The 24,396-nt window shown below is 36.5% G+C and overlaps 1 protein-coding gene across 1 annotated transcript in view; it reads left to right on the forward strand.

Moving 5' to 3' along the window:
* The window catches only part of LOC107738025 (1-phosphatidylinositol 4,5-bisphosphate phosphodiesterase delta-3-A-like), a 27,903-nt gene that overhangs the window by 927 nt on the left and 2,580 nt on the right, over window positions 1-24,396 (forward strand). Inside the window, exons 2-12 of the mRNA XM_016549694.1 lie at window positions 5,307-5,474; window positions 12,245-12,475; window positions 14,681-14,882; window positions 16,671-16,815; window positions 16,933-17,085; window positions 19,893-20,045; window positions 20,289-20,442; window positions 21,794-21,910; window positions 21,996-22,174; window positions 22,313-22,448; window positions 23,439-23,588. Of these exons, the coding sequence (XP_016405180.1) occupies window positions 5,307-5,474; window positions 12,245-12,475; window positions 14,681-14,882; window positions 16,671-16,815; window positions 16,933-17,085; window positions 19,893-20,045; window positions 20,289-20,442; window positions 21,794-21,910; window positions 21,996-22,174; window positions 22,313-22,448; window positions 23,439-23,588 (1,788 nt within the window). The remainder of the gene's footprint in view (window positions 1-5,306; window positions 5,475-12,244; window positions 12,476-14,680; window positions 14,883-16,670; window positions 16,816-16,932; window positions 17,086-19,892; window positions 20,046-20,288; window positions 20,443-21,793; window positions 21,911-21,995; window positions 22,175-22,312; window positions 22,449-23,438; window positions 23,589-24,396) is intronic.

The following is a 24,396-nucleotide window of genomic DNA, read 5'->3' on the forward strand; positions in this document are numbered from 1 at the left end:
ATTCTTTAAAGTTTAGGAAAATGTGTCAAGAGACCCCTGCGTTCCTTTTCAGCAACCTTCCCTAGATGTTTTGGGCACAAGAACAAGTTCTGTGTGAACAGCCCCCTAAGACTGGATGCTGTGACAATGTATGTAATGCAGTATTATGCTTTTTTGGTGTGTCTGGGATGGCCGGACATATTATTTTTTCGTGATTAGCATAACCCGCACATAACCACACTGCCACACTCATAACCACTGACTGTTCTCGCACAATTATTATTTTCCCACTCATGTTTACCTCTCATCTTCGCCCTTCAGCAGCATGACTCCAGCTGAGATCACCACCACCTACACCTATGACCCTTGCTTGTGCTGTCCACGTAAAAACCATTCTGCATGTGATATCTTATTATGCAGCAAGCTGATATCTGAAACTAGCACATTTCATGTTAATATCAGCCTAGTTCTCAAACCAAACCAAAATAACTGTGCTAGTTTATGCTTCAGGCTTTTGAAAGGAACCGCATGTAAGAAGGTGGAGAGAAACAAATATTTGAAAAAATATAAAATGGATTATTATGTCATTATGCCTGTATTGTAGCAAATTACACAACAAATAATATACAGCATTCTTCAAGAACAATGGCTGATTTCCAAGAAAAGTAACTAGGGCATATTTATATCGCTTTTATTGACCTCGGCAGGTCTTTCTTTAGATGTTTAGCTATCCCACCTCTGCCTGTTTTAGCTGGGTTTCTTCTGCATTTGATCATGAATGAGTTGAATGTTGTCGCTATATTGAGTACAAGATCCTCTGAGGACCCGTCTGCATTCCCTGGCTTCTTCCCATAACTACAGCACTGTGACTGCAGTTGCATGAGAAAGAGTTTAGCTTAAACAGTTGCAAGTGGGCGATAACCCTGCTTCGGTTTAATTAACTGTAATTAATGTTGTGCTCATCTGTATTATCTTCCATGGCAACCTATGCTGAATTTTTATGGAGTCGTTTAATAAGACTTGTTCCATGGCTACCGCAGTGCTGCTGGTTTATCTCTGCCATGGCTGCTGGCGTCAGTAGATATGCTATAAGTGTTTTGCTCACATTTATTGCTCTTGTAAAATGATGTTGAGTGGCTTGTATGAAGAGGCTGTGCAAGTTGGTGCTCTTCAGTGGTGTGATTTAATGTTACTATGTCAGTACTTCAAAATAAAGCCCTCCAGTGGGAATAATCAAGAGGTTTTTGTGCGAGAAAAGAGTTATTCAGTGGTTTGAGGTATGAGATTTGCTTATTATTAACCCAATGTGATGGGTTTATTTAAGTTATGTTTCTCCCAGCTTGCTCTAGTTGGTTGACTGTTCTTGTGCTTCTGCTAAATGATAAAGTAATGAGAGAGAATAAGTCATCCATGATGCAATCATGCCCACATTTATTCTAAATATAGATATGCTCACTATGGACAAGATGCACCTCAGGTGAACTGTAGGTAACTCTAGTAGTCTAAATGTTGTAAAGTATGAGTCATCTGTTCACCAACTATTACATTTAAGGGATCATATAATACACGTTTTAAAAACCATCTTATTTTTTCACTGAAGTCTGTGCTACTGTTCAAAACTTTTTGTTCAGGCTTTTGAAAGAAGTCTCTTATTTTCACCAAGGCTACATATGTTTGACTAAAAATACAGTAAAAACTGTTTAAAAGAGCTGTTTTAATATGTTTTCAATTGTAATTTATTCCTGTGATGTTAAAAGCTGAATTTTCAGCATCATTACTCCAGTCTTCAGTGTCACATGGTCCTTCAGAAATCATTCTAATATACTGATTTGCTGCTCAAGAAACATTTCTTATCATTGTCAATGTTCAAAACAGTTGTGCTGCTTAATATTCTTGTAGAAACAGTGGCATGTCCTGATTTTGCTGAGTTAGATGTGTTCCTAGGTCAACATATTTTGTTGACCCTGGAACAACATTTTAATCCAAAAATGTAGTCTTGACCATATCCCTACACCTAAACCTAACCATAACCATGAGTAATCCCTAAAATCAGAGGAAATGATAGATGAATGACACTGATGTACAAGCACCAAACACTGATTGGAAGCCTAAACTTCACAAAAACTATAAACTGGTTCGTCAAATCTGATTGGTTAATCACAATGTTGTTCCAGGGTCAATGTTGATCCAGGAACATGTCGCACTTGGTAAAATCAGGTTCTGCGGAAACAGTGATCGATTTTTTGGGGGCATTCTTTGATGAATATAAAGTTCAATAGAACAGCATTTACCTATTTGAAATAGAAATCTTTTGAAGCATTATAAAAGTTTTTCTGTCACTTAACTTTAATGCATTCTTGCTGTTTAAAAGTACGACTTTCTAAAAAAAAAAAATCTTGCTGACCCAAAACTTTTGAGCAGTAGTGTACTTAAAGTTAATTGAGCTTTCTTGAACTGAAAACGACCCGAAGTGGTAATTTTCATTTTGCTGACCAGTTTTCTTCCTTTTACTTTACCGTAAAATGAAATGTCCTGTTGTCAATATTGTATCATTATGATTTCAAAGTAAGTGACCTCTGTTATGACTGGCTAACCTGTTTGCATATGAAATAAGTGACTATGGTTTGGTGTTGTGGGCTGCTGTTACATCTTTTAGTTTGCGCAGCACTGAAAAGTTTATACCAGCCATATTTGTGACATTATCACAGAACAAAAAGCGCCAAATTCTTAAGAAAGAAACTTTCAGAGGCTCTTTCATGTTTGTGACATCACAGCCATGAGGCGTTTTTTCAGCTTGCATGGTTTCAGTCATTTCAGGTTCCCTTAGAGGAGCACTCAGGAATGTTTTGCTTATGTTGCGAAGTGAGTGAAATTCAGCTGGTCATGTGATTTCCACATGACGGCCCCCATGAGGCAGCCCACTCCATGTAAAATATTTTGTCTCAGTTTAAGTTTTTCATCTAATATTTATATTTTATTTTATTTGAGCTTAAGTGAATTAACATGTTTAATAGTTTTAATTAAAGCAGCACTATGTAACTTTTGGCGCTCTAGCGGTTAATAAACAGAACTGCACACATCCCGCGGAAGAACATTCCAACCGGAGCTACTTCTCTAAGTTTGTCTATGGCGATTCACGCAGGTATGTGTTACTCCGCAGCGGTGACGACCCGACCAGGCTACAATAGTCCAAATATAAGTACTTATTATAAGTGTACCGTAGTGATTCGGAATAAGACAAAAACGCGGTTTGGAAGATGTATTCACGATGTACTCGCTCATTATATACATTTTGCAAATTTTGAACACAGAAAAAGTTACATAGTGCTGCTTTAACAATAACAGCATTACTGAAGACTTGCATTAGAGTCTTCTTATGTGGGTGGGCATATTTATCAAAAGTACCATTCATTTGTACTTTTGAGAATGAAGGAAAAATACTGAGTGCTTCTTTTTACCTCAAATCATATATTTCTCTAAGCCTTCTTCATTATACATGATTTAGTTTAGTTTAGTTTGTTGTAGCATTTCATTGCCATGTTTCCAGTAGCTTTGTCTCTGTAGCCTACTCTGGCAAAATACCAAATGTCTTTCACTTATACACACACGCTTGTCAGAGACACTTTATTAGGGTCTTTACATTCTGGTTGCTGTGGTGAGGGTCTCTTTGCTGCAAACACTCTTGGCTTTTCAGCAGGAAGAGTTGAGGGAGTTTGCATTGCCTCTCTCTTAGTCATTTCTCTCTTGTTGATTGCCAACTTTTTTGTATGATTTACTTCTAGGCCCATTATTATCACTTCACTTTTTCTCTGTAATGTAGTTATTTTACTCTGAAGTCACATGAAAAGTATTAAAAAATAAATGAATATAAAGAAAGCAGTGTTTTATCATATTTCAGAGAGCTGATGAAGAGAAGAGGTTTTGAAGTAGTGCTGACTAGAGCAAATCTCCATGCTGTGAAAGAATGCAGAGCAGCTATTTCACTGTGAGCATGACCTCTATCTTTTTTCAGGTCTTTTTAAAGTCCAATTAAAGCTCTGGCAGAGAATCGGGGTGAATTCACTAAATGGTTAGACCACATTTGCCCACGGTATTTCAATGCAAAACTTATTTTTTGCTTTTGAACTTTCTATCCATCAAAGAATGCTGAAAGAAAGTTCCACCAAAAATATTAAGCAGCACAACTGTTTTCAACATTGTTTTATGAGCAGCAAATCATAATGATTTCATCATAAATAAATTGCATTTTTAAATATTTACTTATTTTAAATAGTCATTATAAATTGTTGTAACATTTCACATATTAAAATGTTAATATTTTTGATTAAATAAATACAGCCTTAGTGAGCAAAAGAGACTTATTTAAAAAATAATACTGTTATTCCAAATATATAGTAAACGTTTGACTGTTAGCATATATTTGTGTGCATTTTCTATTGGTTATGATGGTAGTAATCCATATCTTGTTCAAGCTAATCAAAGGAGCTTTTCTTAACCACTTTACACTATACCAAGTTAGCAGGATAAGCTGTTAGGTTGCTAACTGAAGTTAGCAAGATTTTACCTGATTCGCATGAATTTGCGCTAAAACAAAATAGTGTTTGTAAGAAATCAACGCTTTCAACAAGCACAGTTCATTAATTCTTCCCTCATCTCTCCTGCTTTTTTTTCACCTCAGCCTATTGTAACACAGCCAGGCTTAACTTTGCTTTGAAAAGTCTATAAAGAGCTCAGTGTGCGCTATTGGCAATTTTGCAATCTTTGCTCTCAGTGAATGGTCTTTTTCCAAGCTTGCACAAGCCTGTGAAGGAGAGCAAGCCACTTTAATCAGGGAAACAAACATATGTTGATGATTAAGAATGAGAACATAGAAGAAATTATTTTCCTATTATTGTCATTTGGTGTCCTGTTATACGTGCAGTCATTGCTGCTGACGTTTACACACAGATATTGGTGTCTTACATCACTGTGGGATGACTTCTGACCTCTCAGTGTTCTCACGTCTCGAGTATGTGAGAGTGTGCACATATATATTTATTTTGGAAGATGCCTGAGTAATGAGTTGATTTTGGTCCATGTTTTGGATGAAATATTAAAACGGTGTATGACTCAGTGCCGGGAAGTGTTAGTCTCTGGCATATATAACTTTGTGAATATGAGAACAACCTTGGGGACGGCACATTATGAGTGAATTATAGTATGTGTACCTCTAAGAGACTTGACACTTCAGATTTACAGCATGCAGCAGGTGTGTTGGACAGACTGGAAAACATTTAGAAAGAACAGGAGGTGCTCATATTTTAAAATGATGTATGTGTGTGTCATAGGTGTGCTGGACGATGAAGATGTGCAGCTGATGCTGCAGGGGTCAAAGATGATGAAGGTTCGATCTCAGCGTTGGCGGAAAGACAGGAGCCTGAAGCTTCTGGAGGACTGTGTGACGGTGTGGTGTGAGTCCAGCAAAGCCTCCCGCAAAGGCAAAAGCCAGCAGACCTGTGAGTAAATCATCTGTGACTGAACTACATCCAAAAACAAATATCAAAATTCAGCTTTCAGCACAGCATTTGTGAGTTCAGAAATTATGCGGCAAGATGAGCAAGGGTCGGTTTAGTAAGTGCTCTCAGCTGAGCTCCCGAGGGCTTTTTATCAAGACATTTAGTTTCTACATTTTGAGTTTACCTCCCTACATCTCTACAATGGGTCATTTTCTGTTTCATATGAATCACACAGAATAAAAAAATGCAGTTTGGTGTTGGGATAAAATTCAGTAAAGATGACATTCTTCACAAGGTTTTGTTTAATGAATTTAATCTCACAAGAGTGCTGACAGAGAGGGTGGTCGCATTGATTGTTAAAGGGGTCATATGACGTTGCTAAAAAGAACATTATTTGGTGTAATGCAACTGCATAGACAGCAACACAACTGACATGTTCAAGGCACAGAAAGGTAGTGAGGACATCATTAAAATAGTCCATGTGACATCAGTGGTTCAACTGAAATTTTATGAAGCTACGAGAATATTTTTTGTGCACAAAGAAAACAAAAATAACGACTTTATTCAACACTTTCTTCTCTTCCGTGTCAGAATTTGACAGACATTCACGACAACAGTACCGCGGTGCATGCGTGTGCGTTCCTCTACGTCAGCAGCACCGCGCGCATGCGTCATGGTACTCTCGTATCATTGTTTTTGTTTTCTTTGCACACAAAAATTATTCTCGTAGCTTCATATAATTAAGGTTGAACCACTGATGTCACATGGACTGTTTTAATGATGTCCTTACTACCTTTTTGGGCCTTGAACGTGATAGTTGCGTTGCTGTCTATGGAGGGTCTGGAGTTCTCGGATTTCATCAAATATTACTGTTTTTACTGTCATTTTGATCAGCCTTGGTGAGCATAAGAGACTTATTTCAAAAACATTAAAAAAATGTACCGACCCCAAACTTGTGTATTTGTTTTTTTTTTCTCACAGTACAGTAGATGATTTAAAATGACTTTATATTTTCATGGGTGCCAGTGACACCATTACTGTGAGGAAGGTGCCATGATGCCAGAACTTAACATGTGAATAAAAAGATATAATACTGGACTCAGTAGCAGTATGGAAACATATTTTTTACAACTAATCAGGTCAAGGAATCATACTGTCACACCCTAGAGGAAAAATAATGATCAGAAAACAATCACAGTCTGTTTCTTCTTTCTTCACCTACTCTGACCTCATAATTGGCTCGGAGTCAAAACAAGACGTTATTAATGTTTGCTATGCTTTCTTTTTGAATGCCTATTGTTAACCTCACCCCAAAGGACCCAGCAGGCATTAAATCTTATGATGTTCTGTTTTTAGTAAATGAATGCCACTGAATTTAACAGGATGGATGGATTTGGCTTAGTGTAATGAACTGTAGCAGTGACCCAATTAAACACAGGGCAAACAAGGGAAAGATTTTCAATTTATGTTATCGAAATGTCTAAATACAGCACTACTTATGATGCAGAAAGGTTATGCAATGATGATTCATTACAGGTGCCATCACAATATATTATGTATGGGTCTTATATTTTTGATAAGACTGCATTTTAACCATTTTAGTTTCTCATTGGATAGACTAAAGGGTCAGTATTTTTTTCCATTTAGATTGTATATAATAATTATTATTTGGTGGGGATCCAGTATCATGCTTTTTTCCCCATTGTAAACCACTCACCTTTGACCATCTGTGATATATTGCTCAGCAGGTTTTTGTTGAGGGACGGGACTTTCCAATCAATGCAACAGCAAACAGAAAACCCATAAAGTTTTGTGTGCATATGTCTGAACTCATTAATACATGTCTGGTTGTGTGTTCGTCTATATAGACTACAAGCTCAGACCCTCAGCTTCCCTCCAGTTTAATTTCCTACTTTGTTTGGCTTGTTTCACAACATCAAACAAAGCCAGGAAATTAAACTAGAAATATTTTCATTAAAAACCATGATTATGATCCTGAACTGTCTGAAACTCGCTTTAAATGATTTCAGACCAGCAGATTTGGTGCTTACTTTGAATAGAGGTGTTAATTGTCTCAATCTGTTACTTTCACCTGCTTTTCAGGTCATTGATGATCTTCTTTTAGTCACACAAATTCAACCTTTGCTCCTAGCGTAATGGAAACATACCACAGATTCATCTGTGACAAGAGACATCATGGGAAATTAGCTGCTCTATCATCTCTAATCTCTAGCTGTTCAGATGATTGTTAATCTGTTTTTAATCTCATTTATGCTCTTCAGATGGATTGATAATCCACTGTGAGAGTGAAGAGAATCAGTCTTCCTGCTATAATCCCATTCATGGCGCTTCACTGGAGCATGGGAACGTTGTTTCTCTTATTAGACCTCTGGCGCTGACATCACCCTCAAAAATCTGTGATTATGTGATCTCTCTTCACATTTGCTGCATAACATTAGCTGCATAGAGATATCTGAGGCTACTCAATGTAACAAATTATTTGATTAAAAAAAGTCAGTTAAGCAAAATTCGAACTTGTGACCGCTTGCTCTTAAAACAGGAAAAGTTTGGCCCACAAGACAAGGAGTTTAACAATCTTAAGACTTAAATCCTAAAATCTCTCCCGAATCAGACTCATTCATACAAATGGATTGTGAACAACAACTGTGTCCTTTGTATAATAATATGGACATGTGAATTGATGCATGTTTCTATTTATCTATTGTAGTCATATGTTTCTGGATTTTGAAACATGCAAAGTTTCAATATACACATGCAGCTGTACAGTAAAAAGCCCAGGTCACGTGTTTATGAATAATCCCTGCTCTTAGGGAGGATGTATGGGTCATTCTGATGACCTCTGATGAGACCCTGAGGACTAAAGTGAACTTATAACTAATCATGTGTCTCAGTGTGATTAATAATCACACGGTAGTGCTAGTAATCACTTTTGTGATTTTTCTATGTAAGATGTTGATTATGTAATATCATTATGTAATAATTCGTGTTTTTTTGTTGTAATTGGAACACATTGGTGCTTTGTTGTTTCTTTGACTCTTTCCAAAATGCTGCTTTTGTAGTGTATACATAAATCTTGATGCACCCTAGACAACATCAAAAGACCGCCCACTCACCTGTCAATCATCACCTTTAGTAAAGCAAGAGTTTAAACATAGGAATTTATGCAAGTTCTTTGATATGCCAGACGTCAACATGTAGTGAATAGTGACACAGATCATGTGAAGCATATGAAGTTCAGTTTATACGGGCTCTCGACTAAAATATCAGTGAATGTTCCACTTGAAACCTTACTTTTGTTCTGTTCATTTGAAAGCATATTTGGAAACAACAGTCAAATTTAACAGTATACAGTATTGCTATAATTGCTTCACTCTTGTCTTGGCAAACATTGTTTGTTCGGTACACTCTCTGTTAGACTAGCTGGGACGATATTTGGGGGAATATTGTTAGATAAGTGATTTGAAAGTCATATACATTTACTAGTATGTGTGTTCACATGGTAGCAAATCATTATTCAAAATAAAAAGTATTTGTAGGTGAGTATAAGAGACTTATTTCAAAAACATTGACAGTCTTACTGACCCCAAACTATTGAATGGTAGAGTAGCATGAAACTCACTTGAAAATGCTCATAAACCAAACACTTTTATTTGTACTGCTCGACTCAGAGAGCTGCAGTAGATGAGACAGCCTCTCTCTCTGTTTCTGTCTTGTGTTGCGTCACACTGGCTTCAGGAATGCAGGCTCAGCTGCTCCTGTCCAATCCCAGCATGCCCCTCACAGCTCACGGACTGCCACACACTTGAGGGAATAAACATAGTCCAAATAATACATGACTGTGTGTGTGTTTGCATTATGTGAATAAGTGTTTGTGCGTGTGACGTTGCATCATGCACCACTTCATCCCTTTGTTATTTTGGCTATTTATTAATGTAGATAAAGATAGAAGACACGTGGTTATGGCATAAGTGTCAAATAGCCTGCACTAAATGATGCCGGTCTGCTTAGGAGATGAGTCTGTGCAGGTGTCTTTGTGCTGGTAGGGAGGAGCTCCTCATGCAGGGCTGGATCTCTGGAGAGTTCATGCTCCTGTGCATATATGCAGTGGGCATTAGTGAGGAATGCCAGTGGCGTAATAAATGCCCATTCACTGCACATGTGCGCTGTTAAAATTAACACTCTTCTTCTCCATATACACAAGAATTATGAATGCATGTTTGTCAGTGTTTGGAAGTGGGCAGAGAGTCTTTGCCATTTAAAAGAGCATGTGTTTGTGTCTCTGCATGTCTCTTTGTTTATTTGCAGCGTAGGAGTTTCCACAGGTCAAAGACGTTATTGTTGCAACTACTGTCTACAATTCCTCATTATAGCTGACTTGAAGTACACTTACTGTAAAATGATGGAGGAGAAGGAAAGTCCATGTAATACACAGAGCTATATTATATTTGATTGTCACTGTATTAGCAATAGCATTTCGTAATTGGTAAAATGATTGCCTGTCCAAAGCCTCTGCTTGGCTATCAGGTGGGTTTATATGGGTGTGCGTGTGTGTGTGTGTGTTTTAGGAGTACATAGTGAACATTTTTGGCACTGTGTTGCACAGGTCATATTTTACAAGTGCCAAATTAATCCTCACACACATGTCCGTCGTCACACACTGTGATGACACATTTGACCTCCTTCTTACATGGACTTTAAATAGTTTTATTTTTTTCCTGTAAGTGTCCTTGTTGCTTGTTTATCATTCATTTACGTGTTAATCATCAGAATTTAAAGCATTTCGTTTGGTTCATTTTAATTTTGTTTAAATTATTGTTTAGTTTAGTTTAATTGTTTTGAAGTCTTATTTTAAATGACACAGCTAAGACTTGCTTTTAGTTTTGTTTTATTTTTAATTTTGTTTAGATAAATATATATTGTTTTTGTTTATTCAAGTAGTTTATCTTAGCTTAGTTTATATCCTTTGAAGTGTTCTTTGGAATGATACAGCTAAGAGTTGCTTTTAGTTTATTTATTTTTGTTTAATTTTGTTTAGATAAATATATATTGTTTTTTAATTCTGCTAGTTTAATTTAGTGTTTTAAGTTGCTTTTAGTTTAGTTTTTATTTTATTTTAGGTTTTATTTTTAGTGTTTTATTTTTGTGTTCATTCAGTTAGTTTAGATTTATTTAAATCTTGATGTCTTTTGAACAACATACTGTAATTATTAAGATGTTCTTTTAATTAATTTGAATTTGTCCAGTTTTTAGCTTATTTTCTTTTAATGTTTTCTTTTTTGTGTGTCTTAGTTTTGTATCGTTTAATACAGGTTGATAGCGTCAGTGTTTCAGAGGTTGCCAAATGTTGGACATTTACTCATAAGTTGACATATATAATGGAGACACTTTAATATTAGGGTTTGTTTAAAGCTTCATGTTGTAGTTTTTTTTGTTTGAGCGGCCAAACTGGTGTTTGAAACTTGATTCATTTCTTTTTTTGCAGTTCTTTTTGGTGTCACTAGTGACACATAGATTACACGATTCATTTCTTTTTTTGCAGTTCTTTTTGGTGTCACTAGTGGCACATAGATTACACGCATTACTGCACAGCATTACTCAGTGAGAGAGCTGACTAAATATAGAGCAGATCTAGAACAGATATCTAAACGCCACTCCACCGCACATGTGAACCTCGGAACGTATCATGCTATCTCTCCTTGTTCAAAAATACATTTGTCCTATTTCTCTTTCCTCTAATGTGGTTTTCACTCTATTGTATTTTCTTTTTTAACCTGTAACCAATTTGTTGTACTTGTATTTCTAATATTTTTTTGTTTTGGGTGTTATGTTAATTTTCAACTACATGCAGCTTCTAATTTTAATTGAATGTTAAAATGTGTTAGTTTTTATTTGATCTCAGCTTAAAGAAATACAGTAGTTCACCCAAAAATGAAAATTCTGTCATTAATTACTCACCCTCATGTCGTTCCAAACCCATAAGACCTTCGTTCATCTTCAGAACACAAACTAAGATATTTTGATGAAATCCGAGAGCTTTCTGACCCTGCATAGACAACAATGTAACTGACATCCTCAAGGCCCAGAAAGGTAGTAAGGACATTGTTAAAATAGCCCATGTGACATCAGTGGTTAAACCATAATTTTATGTAGCTATTATTTTTGTTTAATTTTGTTTAGATTAATATATTTACTTTTTTAATTCTGCTAGTTTAATTTAGTGTTTTAAGTTGCTTTTAGTTTAGTTTTTATTTTATTTTAGGTTTTATTTTTAGTGTTTTATTTTTGTGTTCATTCAGTTAGTTTAGATTTATTTAAATCTTGATGTCTTTTGAACAACATACTGTAATTATTAAGATGTTCTTTTAATTAATTTGAATTTGTCCAGTTTTTAGCTTATTTTCTTTTAATGTTTTCTTTTTTGTGTGTCTTAGTTTTGTATCGTTTAATACAGGTTGATAGCGTCAGTGTTTCAGAGGTTGCCAAATGTTGGACATTTACTCATAAGTTGACATATATAATGGAGACACTTTAATATTAGGGTTTGTTTAAAGCAGAAGTTTCACGTTGAAATTTTGTTTGTTTGAGTGGCCAGACTGGTGTTTAAAACTATTTCTTTTTTGCAGTTCTATTTGGTGCCACTATTTGTGCATAGATTACACAATTCACCTTTAAGTAACAGATTATGTAAATTATTATTAGTGGTGATGATCCAGTCACCTGTTTGTGTGTGTGTGGGTTCTTTCTGTCAGTCTGTGTGACGGAGGTGGAGTGTGTGCGGGAGGGCTGTCAGTCGGAGTGTCTGCGACGAATGGCAGGTCTGGTTCCAGAGACCCACTGCTTCACTGTGGTCTTCCGCGGAGGAAGGAAAAGCCTGGATCTGTGCTGCTCTACACAGGACGAAGCAGAGCGCTGGGTTCGAGGCCTCCGCACACTCAAAGACCGTGTTTCCAACATGAGCCAGAAAGAAAAGCTGGACCAATATCCTTAAAGCCATACCTGCAGAGAGAAAATGCTAGTAATTTCCTAACTGCAAATAGACACACATCCACTGCACATTTACAGCATTTAATACACATTTAATTATAGGATTTAAACAGAAGGCTTAGGTTTCACTTCCTTGGCCAGCATATGCCAATAAATGCACATGTAAAACACACTCTCCATTACTGCACAGCATTACTCAGTGAGAGAGCTGACTAAATATAGAACAGATCTAGAACAGATATCTAAACGCCACTCCACCGCACATGTGAACCTCGGAACGTATCATGCTATCTCTCCTTGTTCAAAAATACCTTTGTCCTGTTTCTCTTTCCTCTAATGTGGTTTTCACTCTATTGTATTTTCTTTTTTAACCTGTAACCTATTTGTTGTACTCATATTTCTAATATTTTTTGTTTTGGGTGTTATGTTAATTTTCAACTACATGCAGCTTCTAATTTTAATTGAATGTTAAAATGTGTTAGTTTTTATTTGATCTCAGCTTAAAGAAATACAGTAGTTCACCCAAAAATGAAAATTCTGTCATTAATTACTCACCCTCATGTCGTTCCAAACCCATAAGACCTTCGTTCATCTTCAGAACACAAACTAAGATATTTTGATGAAATCCGAGAGCTTTCTGACCCTGCATAGACAACAATGTAACTGACATCCTCAAGGCCCAGAAAGGTAGTAAGGACATTGTTAAAATAGCCCATGTGACATCAGTGGTTAAACCATAATTTTATGTAGCTACGAGAATACTCTTTGCATGCAAAGACTGTATTACGTTATATTTTTTATTATAATAATGGCAGAGAGATTGTTTTTTTGTTTCATATTATATGGCTGGCAGCATGCTGTGTATGCATATTATTGGTTTGTCTAGTTTTCCCTAACTGTGCACACTTGGGGGTGTTGTGGAAACTTTATATAACTTTATATACTTTATACTTTAGTTCTTCAGTGTATACATCCAGGAGAGTAGACAATTACATGCACAATATTTATAATCTTACTTGCATAATCAAGACTTCCCAGAATGCAACTTACTTGCATTCCACTTTTTCTTCTTAAACATTATTTTTATTTCTCTTGAAATGCTGAATCAGAAATATATTCTTATGTATATGGTATACCTATGTATACTTGCTTATGTATTATGAAATACATAAAAATAATTCTTCCACAGAGGTCAGTAAGATTTTTTTTATGTTTTGATAGAAGTCTCCACCAATGCTTACCAAGGCTGCATTTGTTTGATCCAAAATGCAGTAAAACAGGAATATTGTGAAATATTATTACAATTTAAAATAACTGTTTTCTTTTTTAATCTATTTTAAAATGTTCATATTCATGTGATTTCAAAGCTGAATTTTCAGCAGCTATTACTCCACTCTTCAGTCACACGATGCTTCCTGTCTTTACTGTCACTTTTGATGTTTTAATGTAACCTTGCTAAATAAAATTATTTCTTTCAAAAAATAAAAAACAATAAAACAAAATAAAAGTCGAAATTTTCACTGCCGAAAATAATTTTGGCCATAAAATTTTTATGGGGATGAAACTGTCAGCAGTGCAAGTACAAATCTGATCCAGCAGGAAAAAAACCAATCTTATTTTTGAGCCCTGTACTGTAATTTGAGAAACAAACAACAACTGTTAGAGTCGCAACAAAAGGAGCTATTTGTCAGAGCTGTTGTCTAGCAGTCGACCCATGGCGCTCATGTGGGCAGTGTCAGTTCAGATCTAGCTCACATTTCGAGAAGGGTATAACTGCAGCCCGGAGATCTCCAAATGGGGGCAGGAACTCCAACTCTACTGTTTATATACTGTCAGTAAAAATGGCACAAAGGCCAACTCAAAACTGGTTTTAGTTTGTCATTGTGTGATCTAATGATGTAAAATATCCAACCTGTTGAAAACTGGAGTGCAGGTCCAACAGTAAACTGGAAAAACCACACCTGTCCACTTCCACGAACTAGTGTGAGTGCATAGCTCAGTAGTGTGTCACTGGTTATTGTGTCAAATAACTGACAAACCTTGGTTATTCATTTCTGCTCTTACTAGAACTGAGAGTAATGCATTAGTGATACAAAAATAGGATAAAAAGTCTGTATTAAACATGTCCTTATCTAGCTCTACTGAAGATTGTGTTTAACCATGTTAACTTTTGACCAATATATTTTCTTTATGACCCTCAGCCCGGAAGAATCTGTTCATGACCCAGAATGGTTTCACCATGCACATGCTCTCGAAAGAGAATGATGTGTTTAACCCGGATCACGCTCACGTGTATCAGGACATGAGCCGACCGCTGGCGCACTACTACATCTCTTCTTCTCATAATACATACCTCACCAAAGACCAGGTGACCAGCGCCAGCAGCACCGAGCCTTATATCAGGTACAACACCCACCCAACTGCACCGTATAATCTGCCTCCAGCACCACAGAGGTACTGCTAGTAGACCAAAACACACTTATACTTTGCTCGGTAAAATCCCAGTGATTACTTGTGTCTGCATTACCGCCTTTGCTTATTTAGGAACCATTTGTGTTCTGTAACACTATTGCACTGGGAGAAAGAATTATCCCTAAGGTCACAGTAACAGGAAACACTTTTAAACTGACCTTAGTTGACTTTTGGTAAGATTTTAAAACGTTATTGAAAGAAGTCTCTCTTGCTCGTTATGGGCAAGGTTTACTAAACAGGGTAAATTAGTGTTAGAGCGCAATTCCATAAAAGCGCCAATGGGAGGAGAAAATTCTGCGTGTGTTTTACTGACAAGGAGCATATTAAAGAACACAGATGCAACATCTCATTTCCATAATGACCAGCGCAATCTACCAAGAGCAGCGCAAATTACCGCCTTCTTTAAAAACATGCTTTTTTGGGCGTTACATAATGGACGCAAATACCAGTAATTTGACGAGCGCAAACGTTAGTAAATCGCATTGCATGATTCATTTTAATACTCTCCTCCCATAAATTTTGCATCTGAAAGGGAAACTCCTACAAATGCATATTCAATAAGTCAGGCACAAAAATAACTGTCCACGCCTTTTCAGCGCTAATTCTTGACTGCGCGTCTTTAGTAAATCTTGACAGTACTATTTTAACGCCAAAAAACAGTTTGCGCTGGCGCAAGCTGTTAGTAAATCTGGCCGTATGACTGCATTTATTTCACCAAACACACAGTAAAAATAATAATATTGTTTTCTATTTTATATATATATTTAAAGAGTCCCGTGATAGTCATTACTCCAGTCTTCAGTGTCACATGATCTTTCAAAAATCATTCTAATATGCTGATTTGCTGCTCAAGAAACATTTCTGATTATTAACAATGTTGAAAACAGTTGTGCTGCCTAATGTTTTTGTAAGAGCAGTTTTACTTTTTGGATTCTTTGATAAATAGAAGGTTCAAGGTTCAATAGAACATCATTTATTTGAATATCTTTGAAAATCTATTGTATTTCTTCACTGCAATGCTTAAATTTAATGTGTCCCCATACCTCTGAATGGTGATGTAACTATTTACGTGATATCCTACAGTGCAGCACTTTTTTTCAGGACTTATGAAAAAGTCATTAAGCTATGAAAAAAAAATGGCCTATCATTATTTTGCAACGTAAAGAAAATATTTTCAGGGAAACTAAAAAAGTGTTCATGTGGTAACATCCAAAATAACTTGAAGTAGAAAATATTAATTGCTTAATTGTTGCTTAAATAAACTTGACTACATTAGGATAAACCAACAATTTTATTTAATTTTATTTATATTTTTATTTATTAGATTTTATATTTTTTTTGTAAACCAACAATTAAGGTAATTTACAGGGTTAGATTAAATAGAAAAAAAAACATCCTTATCAACTGCAGAATTCTGTGGAATGGGATTACATTTTGTACAATAGAGCTATGAGCCGTTAATATGTTTAAGTGCACACACAATGGACCAGCAATGCAGTATGTAGAACTTTATGTATGACAGGTTATCCAATTCTGCGGAGATCTGTAAGGCTCATTTTCCATCCAGGCCTTTACCTCATGAAATATTTGATCACCAGCGGTAGCTGTACAAAACATTATGAGATACAACACACAATGCTAATTCACATACTCGGATGATATTTATTGTTCATACTCTTTGTTTGTGGTTAAACTCATGGGTTTTGTGTTTGTGTTTAGAGCTCTGCATCAGGGCTGTCGCTGTGTTGAGCTGGACTGCTGGGACGGTGATAAAGGAGAGCCCATGATCTACCACGGACACACGCTCACCTCCAAAGTGCTCTTTAAAGAAGTCATTGAGACCATCGCTCAGTACGCCTTCAAGGTGCAGACACATGAACCATAACAGCCTATGATGAAAATCTTTGGGTTTGCATGCTTGATAGTTGACATTTAAATAATTGATTCTCTTGAATAACCATGTCTCTCTCTCTCTCCATAGACATCTCCGTATCCTCTGATCTTGTCCGTGGAGAATCACTGCTCAGTGGAGCAGCAGGCGGTCATGGCGCAGCATCTTCGCTCTATTCTGGGAAAGAAGCTCCTGAGAAAGCCGCTCAATGACCTGCCCCTCAAAGACCTACCCTCACCTGAGGTCACACACACCTCCAGTTTTGCTCTTCCTTAACTTAACAATTTATCAAATTTCCAGATGTTACCATTTTTCTCTGTCGCTTTGCTGCATTTCTCGAATCATCCTTAATATTTGCAAAGAAGTATGTGCATTTCTCAAAACGATTCGTACAAACAGCTCCACACAATGGATTACCTTCAAAAGCCTGTAACTTACTCAAAATCTTTAGTTCATCTCTCAAAAGTAAGTATTTATGTCAATGAACGAAAAGTCCTTGTGCCATTGTTCACAAACAAGACAGTCAAAATGCTTAGTCATGTTGTCAATACAACAGTGCTCTCTGTTAGTATTACCTGATGTAAACTATGGCAACAGCATCTTCGCTCTATTCTGGGAAAGAAGCTCCTGAGAAAGCCGCTCAATGACCTGCCCCTCAAAGACCTACCCTCACCTGAGGTCACACACACCTCCAGTTTTGCTCTTCCTTAACTTAACAATTTATCAAATTTCCAGATGTTACCATTTTTCTCTGTCGCTTTGCTGCATTTCTCGAATCATCCTTAATATTTGCAAAGAAGTATGTGCATGCATTTCTCAGATTCGTACAAACAGCTCCACACAATGGATTACCTTCAAAAGCCTGTAACTTACTCAAAATCTTTAGTTCATCTCTCAAAAGTAAGTATTTATGTCAATGAACGAAAAGTCCTTGTGCCATTGTTCACAAACAAGACAGTCAAAATGCTTAGTCATGTTGTCAATACAACAGTGCTCTCTGTTAGTATTACCTGATGTAAACTATGGCAATAGTTTGGATGGCAGTTACTGTAGTGAAATGCAGGAGGCTGCACTTCTTATGTATGCCATATATCCATTTCAAAAGTACAAATTTACACATTACTGTATGTGTGATATTGATTGAAAGAGACTGTTTCGAAACGTTTGAATTATTGAGGATATAATCGATCTCCCAATATTTGGCTTCACCTTTCGACCCGCCGTGAGTGACAACATGGTCCACATTAGTGGCCCTTATTTCATCTGATTTGCACCTCTGTCCTTGGCCTCTTCCTCTGTTTTGCCTCTGTACCTTTCCAGCATGCATCATTACTCCTCTTCTTCCTCTTTGCTGTTGACCCTGATGGTTCCTGGATGTTCATCCATTGTCAGAATTTGTAACTCTTGTGTTGTCCTCTGTCTATATATGCTTTCCAATTGAAAGTTCATGAGATGCACCTTTGATGTATTTCAGAGAACTAGCTTATCATTGGTTGATCTAAATTCTCTTCATTAGTGAAAGTCAAGATTCACCTGCACAATTCATGGCAAATTTACAAAAAGACTAATAGAAATGTGTAGAAAATATGCTTGACAGTTTATAACAACTAGATGAACCAATTGCATGAATGTACCAAAGCAATCGCAACTTGTTCAGAAGAATGAGAAATTGTTTTTTTGATGTGCACAAGTGACTAGATGATGTGGAGGTTGAACAAGTAGTTTTGAGAATTTTATTTCTGATCTGAGAAATGCACCAAAGCGACTGAGAAAAACTGTAAGAGATTTTTAGGCGTAACTGGATTAAAAAAACAAACAAACAAACAAACAAAAAAACGTTTATTTTCAGTACGCTAAATTAAACATTCCATGTAAGTGATCTCAGTGCAGCAAACTACTGTTTCAAGCATTTAGTAGTTTAAGCATTTGTGTACTTTCACATGCTACTTTTTAATATAAGCAGTATGTGTTATGTATTATGTACTGTACTGTCCAGTAAGCATGCTGAATTTCTCAGCGTTAATCATAATACAGTGATAATACAATAATTACTGTAACTGTCTCACTTCATGTTTTACATAGCTATAGAGTGCTGTCATTTACGTAATTACACTCAAAATGTACACTGGGTCGTTATCTTGTGCTCACTAAGTCTGCATTTATTTGATGAAAAATACAGTAAAAACAGTACTAATGTGAAAAATTAGCGTTGCCACCACAGGAATAAATTACATTTTAAAATATATAATTACAGAAAACAGTTATAATATATTTTAAAATGTAATTTATTCCTGTGGTGTCAACGCTGAATTTTTTATAATTTGTTCTATTATGCGGATTTGGTCCTTAAGATATAAATTGAATGTTGAAAACGGTTGGGTTGCTTAATATTTTTGTGGTAACCATGATTTTTTTTTCTTTTCAAGATTCTTTGATGAATAGAAAGTTCAAAAGAAAAGCATTTATTTGAAATAGATTTTTTTTGCAACGATGTAAAATTTTAACGCATATTTTCTGAAGAAAAATATTATTTTAGTAATATTACTGACCCCAAACTTTTGAATGGTAATGTGTGTAATTCGGCAGATACTTTTTCCAAAGTTACTTCCATACATTCTCTGGAAATCAAACCTAAGATCTTGGTGTTGCTAACCCTTCCTTTCTCGCTTCAGGAAACTTCCTGTTTACTTTCTGAGGATTATCAGTAAAAACATCTGACACTTGCTGTCTAAAAAAAAAGGAAATGTGTAATCATGTAGTACTAGGAATGAATTTAAGTCAACACTCATGTACTGTAGTGTACACTTTTATAAGCACACTTGACTCCATTTACTATACATATTTATGATGACTTTCCTTTCTGTCTTTCACTCTCGACAGTTTCTGTCATGACACAATTTTTCCATCTTATTTAAGGGCTGTTCCAGCCTCTGAAATGAATTATTGTTTACTGTCACAATGTTTTAAAGCTACCATTTTCCAAATCAGAAGAAAGTGTTCCTGGTATTGGTGAACATTTCTATTACTCACATGTTCCTGGTTCACTGTAGGAGTTGATGGGGCGGATCCTGCTGAAGGGGAAGAAGTTAGGTGGTCTGCTGGGGAAGACTGAAAGCTGGACTAGCTTCTCATGTAGCTCAGATGAAGAGTCTACTGCTGGAGGGGGCGGGAACAAAAAGGAATCTAAAAAAGATCCTGGGAGGGTGAGTTCAGATATTAATTTCTTTTTGGGCCAATGAATTGATTTGTAAATTATTGGAAGATTGTGTGGTTTGATTGTCTGCGTATGAGTATGATTATAGCTCAGGTAAATGCATTAGCTACATTACAGTATATACTATATGGAATGTGTGTGTGTTTATAATACATGCAATGTCTAAATGTTCACTGAAAAAATCTTCTTGTGTGCGAAGATATACTTTGATACGTATACATTCCCTCCCCAGGCTGTGAGCACTAAACTGAGTCCAGAGCTGTCAGATCTGGTGGTGTACTGTCAGAGTGTGCCCTTCAGTGGTTTCGAGACAGCCAGCCAGAGACCTCCTAGCATGATGTCCTCTTTCTCTGAGAATGAGGCGCTCAAACTCATCAAAGACTCAGGTGAGATGAACAGACGAATCTTACGCCACATTTTCACCTAAGCATTCATCATATACCAAATCAAGGTGCTAGATAGATAGATAGATAGATAGACAGACAGACAGACAGACAGACAGACAGACAGGACGATAGATGTGGCACGTGACTTCCCAGCAATGCACTACTCTAGGAATATACAGTATTTCACATATTACTGTGAACTGTATTGTTTTAATGTTTGCTGCTTTTATCTGGACCGGCTTGTTGCTTAGGGCGCTGCCAGATGGTTCATAATAAATAAGCTGATCATCAGATCACTTCCAAAGCAAAGACACTGCTCTTCCAGCCAACACTGACAGCCAGCGGCATGACTAATTTACATCAAACTCACGTCACTTCATAATTAGATCGTGTCACCACTTTTCAGAGCTCAGCATTTACCACACAAACTATAATAACCGAGACAACCAAAACAAAAAAGTCAAAGATCAGTCATGCTGTCCTTTGGGGAAAAATTAAGTACACTGAAACTATAGGAGGAAACTATCAGATTATATAATGTATTTAGTAAATCAAAATGATATTTACACTTTTAAAGGTTGGGGTCGGTAAGATTTTAAAAATGTTTTTGAAAGAAGTCTCTAATGCTTATAATGACTGAATTTTTGGATTAAAAATACAGTAAAAACAGCACTATTGTGAAATATTATTACAGTTTAAAAGAACTGCTTTCTATTTGAATATATTTTAAAATGTAATTTATTCCTGAGATGCAAAGCTGCATTTTCAGCATAATTACTCCAGTCTTCAGTGTCACATGATCCCTCAGAAATCATTCTGATAGATTTGCTGCTTATTATCATATGCTTCTTATTGCTGTCAATGTTTTGTTTGTCTGTGTGTTTGTGTGTGTGAACCTTGACTCAATTTTTAAGGATTCTTTGATGAACAGAAAGTTCAAAAGTTTGAAATATAAATCTTTTGTAACAATATAAATTTCTTTACTCTCAATTTTGATCAATTTAATGTATCTTTGCTGACTAAAAGTATTAAATTCTTTAAAAAAAAACATCTTACTGACCTCAAACTTTTGAACAGTGTTGTATTTGCCACAAAGCCAATGAGAATTTCAATTAGGTAACAGCATTTCAACTAAATAGTAAATAATATATAAATAACACATTTGTTTTATAAATACTAATAAATAGTAATAATGTAGCATTTTGTCATGCTGATCTGCTGCTTGTTAAAAAAATCTACTGAAACATATTGCAGAAACTTAGTAAAAAAGTATATTTATTCATATGTGTTTTTGCTTGTGTGAATATCTGTGTCTGTTCATTTGTTTTATGTGCATATTTTTGTCCTGTAGGGAAGCTGTATGTTCGACACAACAGTCGGCAGCTGAGCAGGGTTTACCCATCAGGCCAGAGGTTACAGTCCTCCAACTACGACCCCCAGGACATGTGGAACGGAGGCTGCCAGATGGGTGAGCGACTGAACTCTCTGACATTCCTGCATGTCTGCAAGTACAGCAGCCAAAGCTTGAACGCTTCATCCTCTCTGTTCTCCAGTGGCTCTGAACTTCCAGACCCCAGGAGAGCAGATGGACCTGAACCAGGGCCGCTTTCTGCCCAACAGCCGCTGCGGATATGTGCTCAAACCTGACTTCCTGTGTCACCCGAAGTCCAACTTTGGCCCTGAGAACACGGGTGGAGGACCAGGACATATACCCACACAGCTTACCATACGGGTTAGTAGCAGCTCCTCTTCTCTTTTAGCTCGTCATGAATGGTCTGACAGGAAATATTGCTCAGGATCCCATGTGCTCTGTAAATATTGTGATAAATCTATTTTACTGTACTTGTGGGCTGTTTTGTTTCTCCCGCAGGTGATCTCGGCCCAGCAACTTCCTAAAATAAACACAGACAACCCCAACTCCATTGTGGACCCACAGGTCTGGGTGGAGATCCATGGAGTTTCCATCGATAAGGCTCGTGCTAAAACCCAGCGCATTGACAACAATGGTGAGACCACTGAGATATTCAGTTATCCATAGTTATTATGTTATGTTGTATGATCGTTTAATCAAAGGGGTCCTATTATGCTCTTTTACAAAATCTTGATTTTGTTTTGGGGGTGTACTAGAACAGGCTCTCATACTAGGTTGTTCGAAAAACACATTATTTTTCACATATTTTACATTATTACAACACCTCTCTCCCCAGTTTGGCATGAGCGGCTCGAATAGTTCCTGTATCAAATGAAAGCCCGCCTTCTGAAATACGAAATGTGCTGTGATTGGTTAGCTGGGCCAGTGTGTGTTGTGATTGATTAGCTGGGCCAGTGTGTACTGTGATTGGTTAGCTGAAATGTCATGCCCCTTACGATAGCCGCCTGCCAGCTTCAGTGTAAATATTGCGTCAAAATCAAATCAATTTGAGCGCGATTTAAACCCGGATGATTGTAACCACTCTAAGTTCGTCTGCCTTGGGAAAGCTAGTGTGTCTCCGACATAGTGATAACACTCGTTGCCTTCTCTAGTGCAGCTCAACCAGGTCTCGTCCCATTCGTCCATATTTGTGATATCACAAATCCCGGAAAATATGCGTTGTAGTCCAAACGAGTCGTTCGTTGTAGTTTTTAAAAAGTGATTTCTGTTAAATAAAATATCTCCTTTTGAAGTGGACTTTGAGCTTTGTAACTTCGCAGATCTTTTTTATGCTCAAACAGCAACATTACAGACTAACTAAAGTTGAAAAAATTAAAAAGCATAATAGGACCCCTTTAATCAATATCAATCCATTAGAATTGTGTGTGTGTGATAGAACATTAGTGATGTTTTAATGGTTGGCATATTGATTACAGTGTTTCATTTGTTTTTATTTTGTTGTTTTGAGCATTTATTTTGTGTGTGATAAACATATTCTAGCAGTAAAACGAGAGGTGTTCCTGTCAGGATTGAATATTGAGTATACAGTATGTGTGTGTGTGTGTGTGTTTGTCTCCCCCTGCAGGTTTCAACCCTCGTTGGGACTGTACTGTGAGCTTTCAGCTGCAGGTGCCTGAACTGGCCTTGGTGCGTTTTATGGTGGAAGATCACGACTACAAATCCAAAAATGATTTCATTGGCCAGTTCACCCTCCCTTTCACCAGCCTTCGAACAGGTGTGTGTGTGTTCAGATCACACAGTATGATGTTTTTATAAAACATATACTATATTAAACATGATTTGTGGTGGAAGTACTGTATGAATTTTAAATTTTGTTAAAAAGTTTGGGGTCAGTAAGATTTTTATGTAAAGAAATGAATACTTTTTGATCGATTTGATGCATCCTTGTTGAATAAATCAGTGACAGTGAATACATTTATAATGTTAAAAAAGATTGCTATTTCAAATAAATGCTGCTCTTTCTATTCATTAAATAATCATTAAAATTTTATCACAGTTTTTTCAGCATTTATAATAGTAAGAAATGTTTCTTGAGCAGCATATCAGAATTTCTGAAGGATCATGTGACACTGAAGACTGGAGTAATGATGCTGAAAATTCAGATTCACAGGAATAAATCACATTTTAAAATATATTAGAGCAGAAAACAATTATTTTAAATTGTTACATTATTTCACAATATCACCGTTACTTAAAGGGTTAGTTCACCCAAAAATGAAAATTAGGCTGTGTTTTACTCACCCCCGAGGCATCCTAGGTGTATATGACTTTCTTCTTTCAGACGAATCCAGTCGGAGTTATATTAAAAATTGTCTTTGATCTTTCAAGCTGTTTAATGGCAGTCAGCAGGTGTTGCAGTGCATCAGTCCCAAAGAAGTGAAATAAAAAGCGCCCATCCATAAAAAAAAAGTGTCTCACACACGGCTCCCGGGGGTGAGCAAAGGCCTCCTGTAGCGAATCGATGAGTTTTTGTAAGAAAAATATCCATATTCAAAACGTAATAATCACTTTAATGTAGCTTG

The sequence above is a fragment of the Sinocyclocheilus rhinocerous genome, unplaced genomic scaffold (genome assembly GCF_001515625.1).
Source record: "Sinocyclocheilus rhinocerous isolate Xijiao unplaced genomic scaffold, SAMN03320098_v1.1 scaffold461, whole genome shotgun sequence".
Lineage (NCBI taxonomy): Eukaryota > Metazoa > Chordata > Actinopteri > Cypriniformes > Cyprinidae > Sinocyclocheilus > Sinocyclocheilus rhinocerous.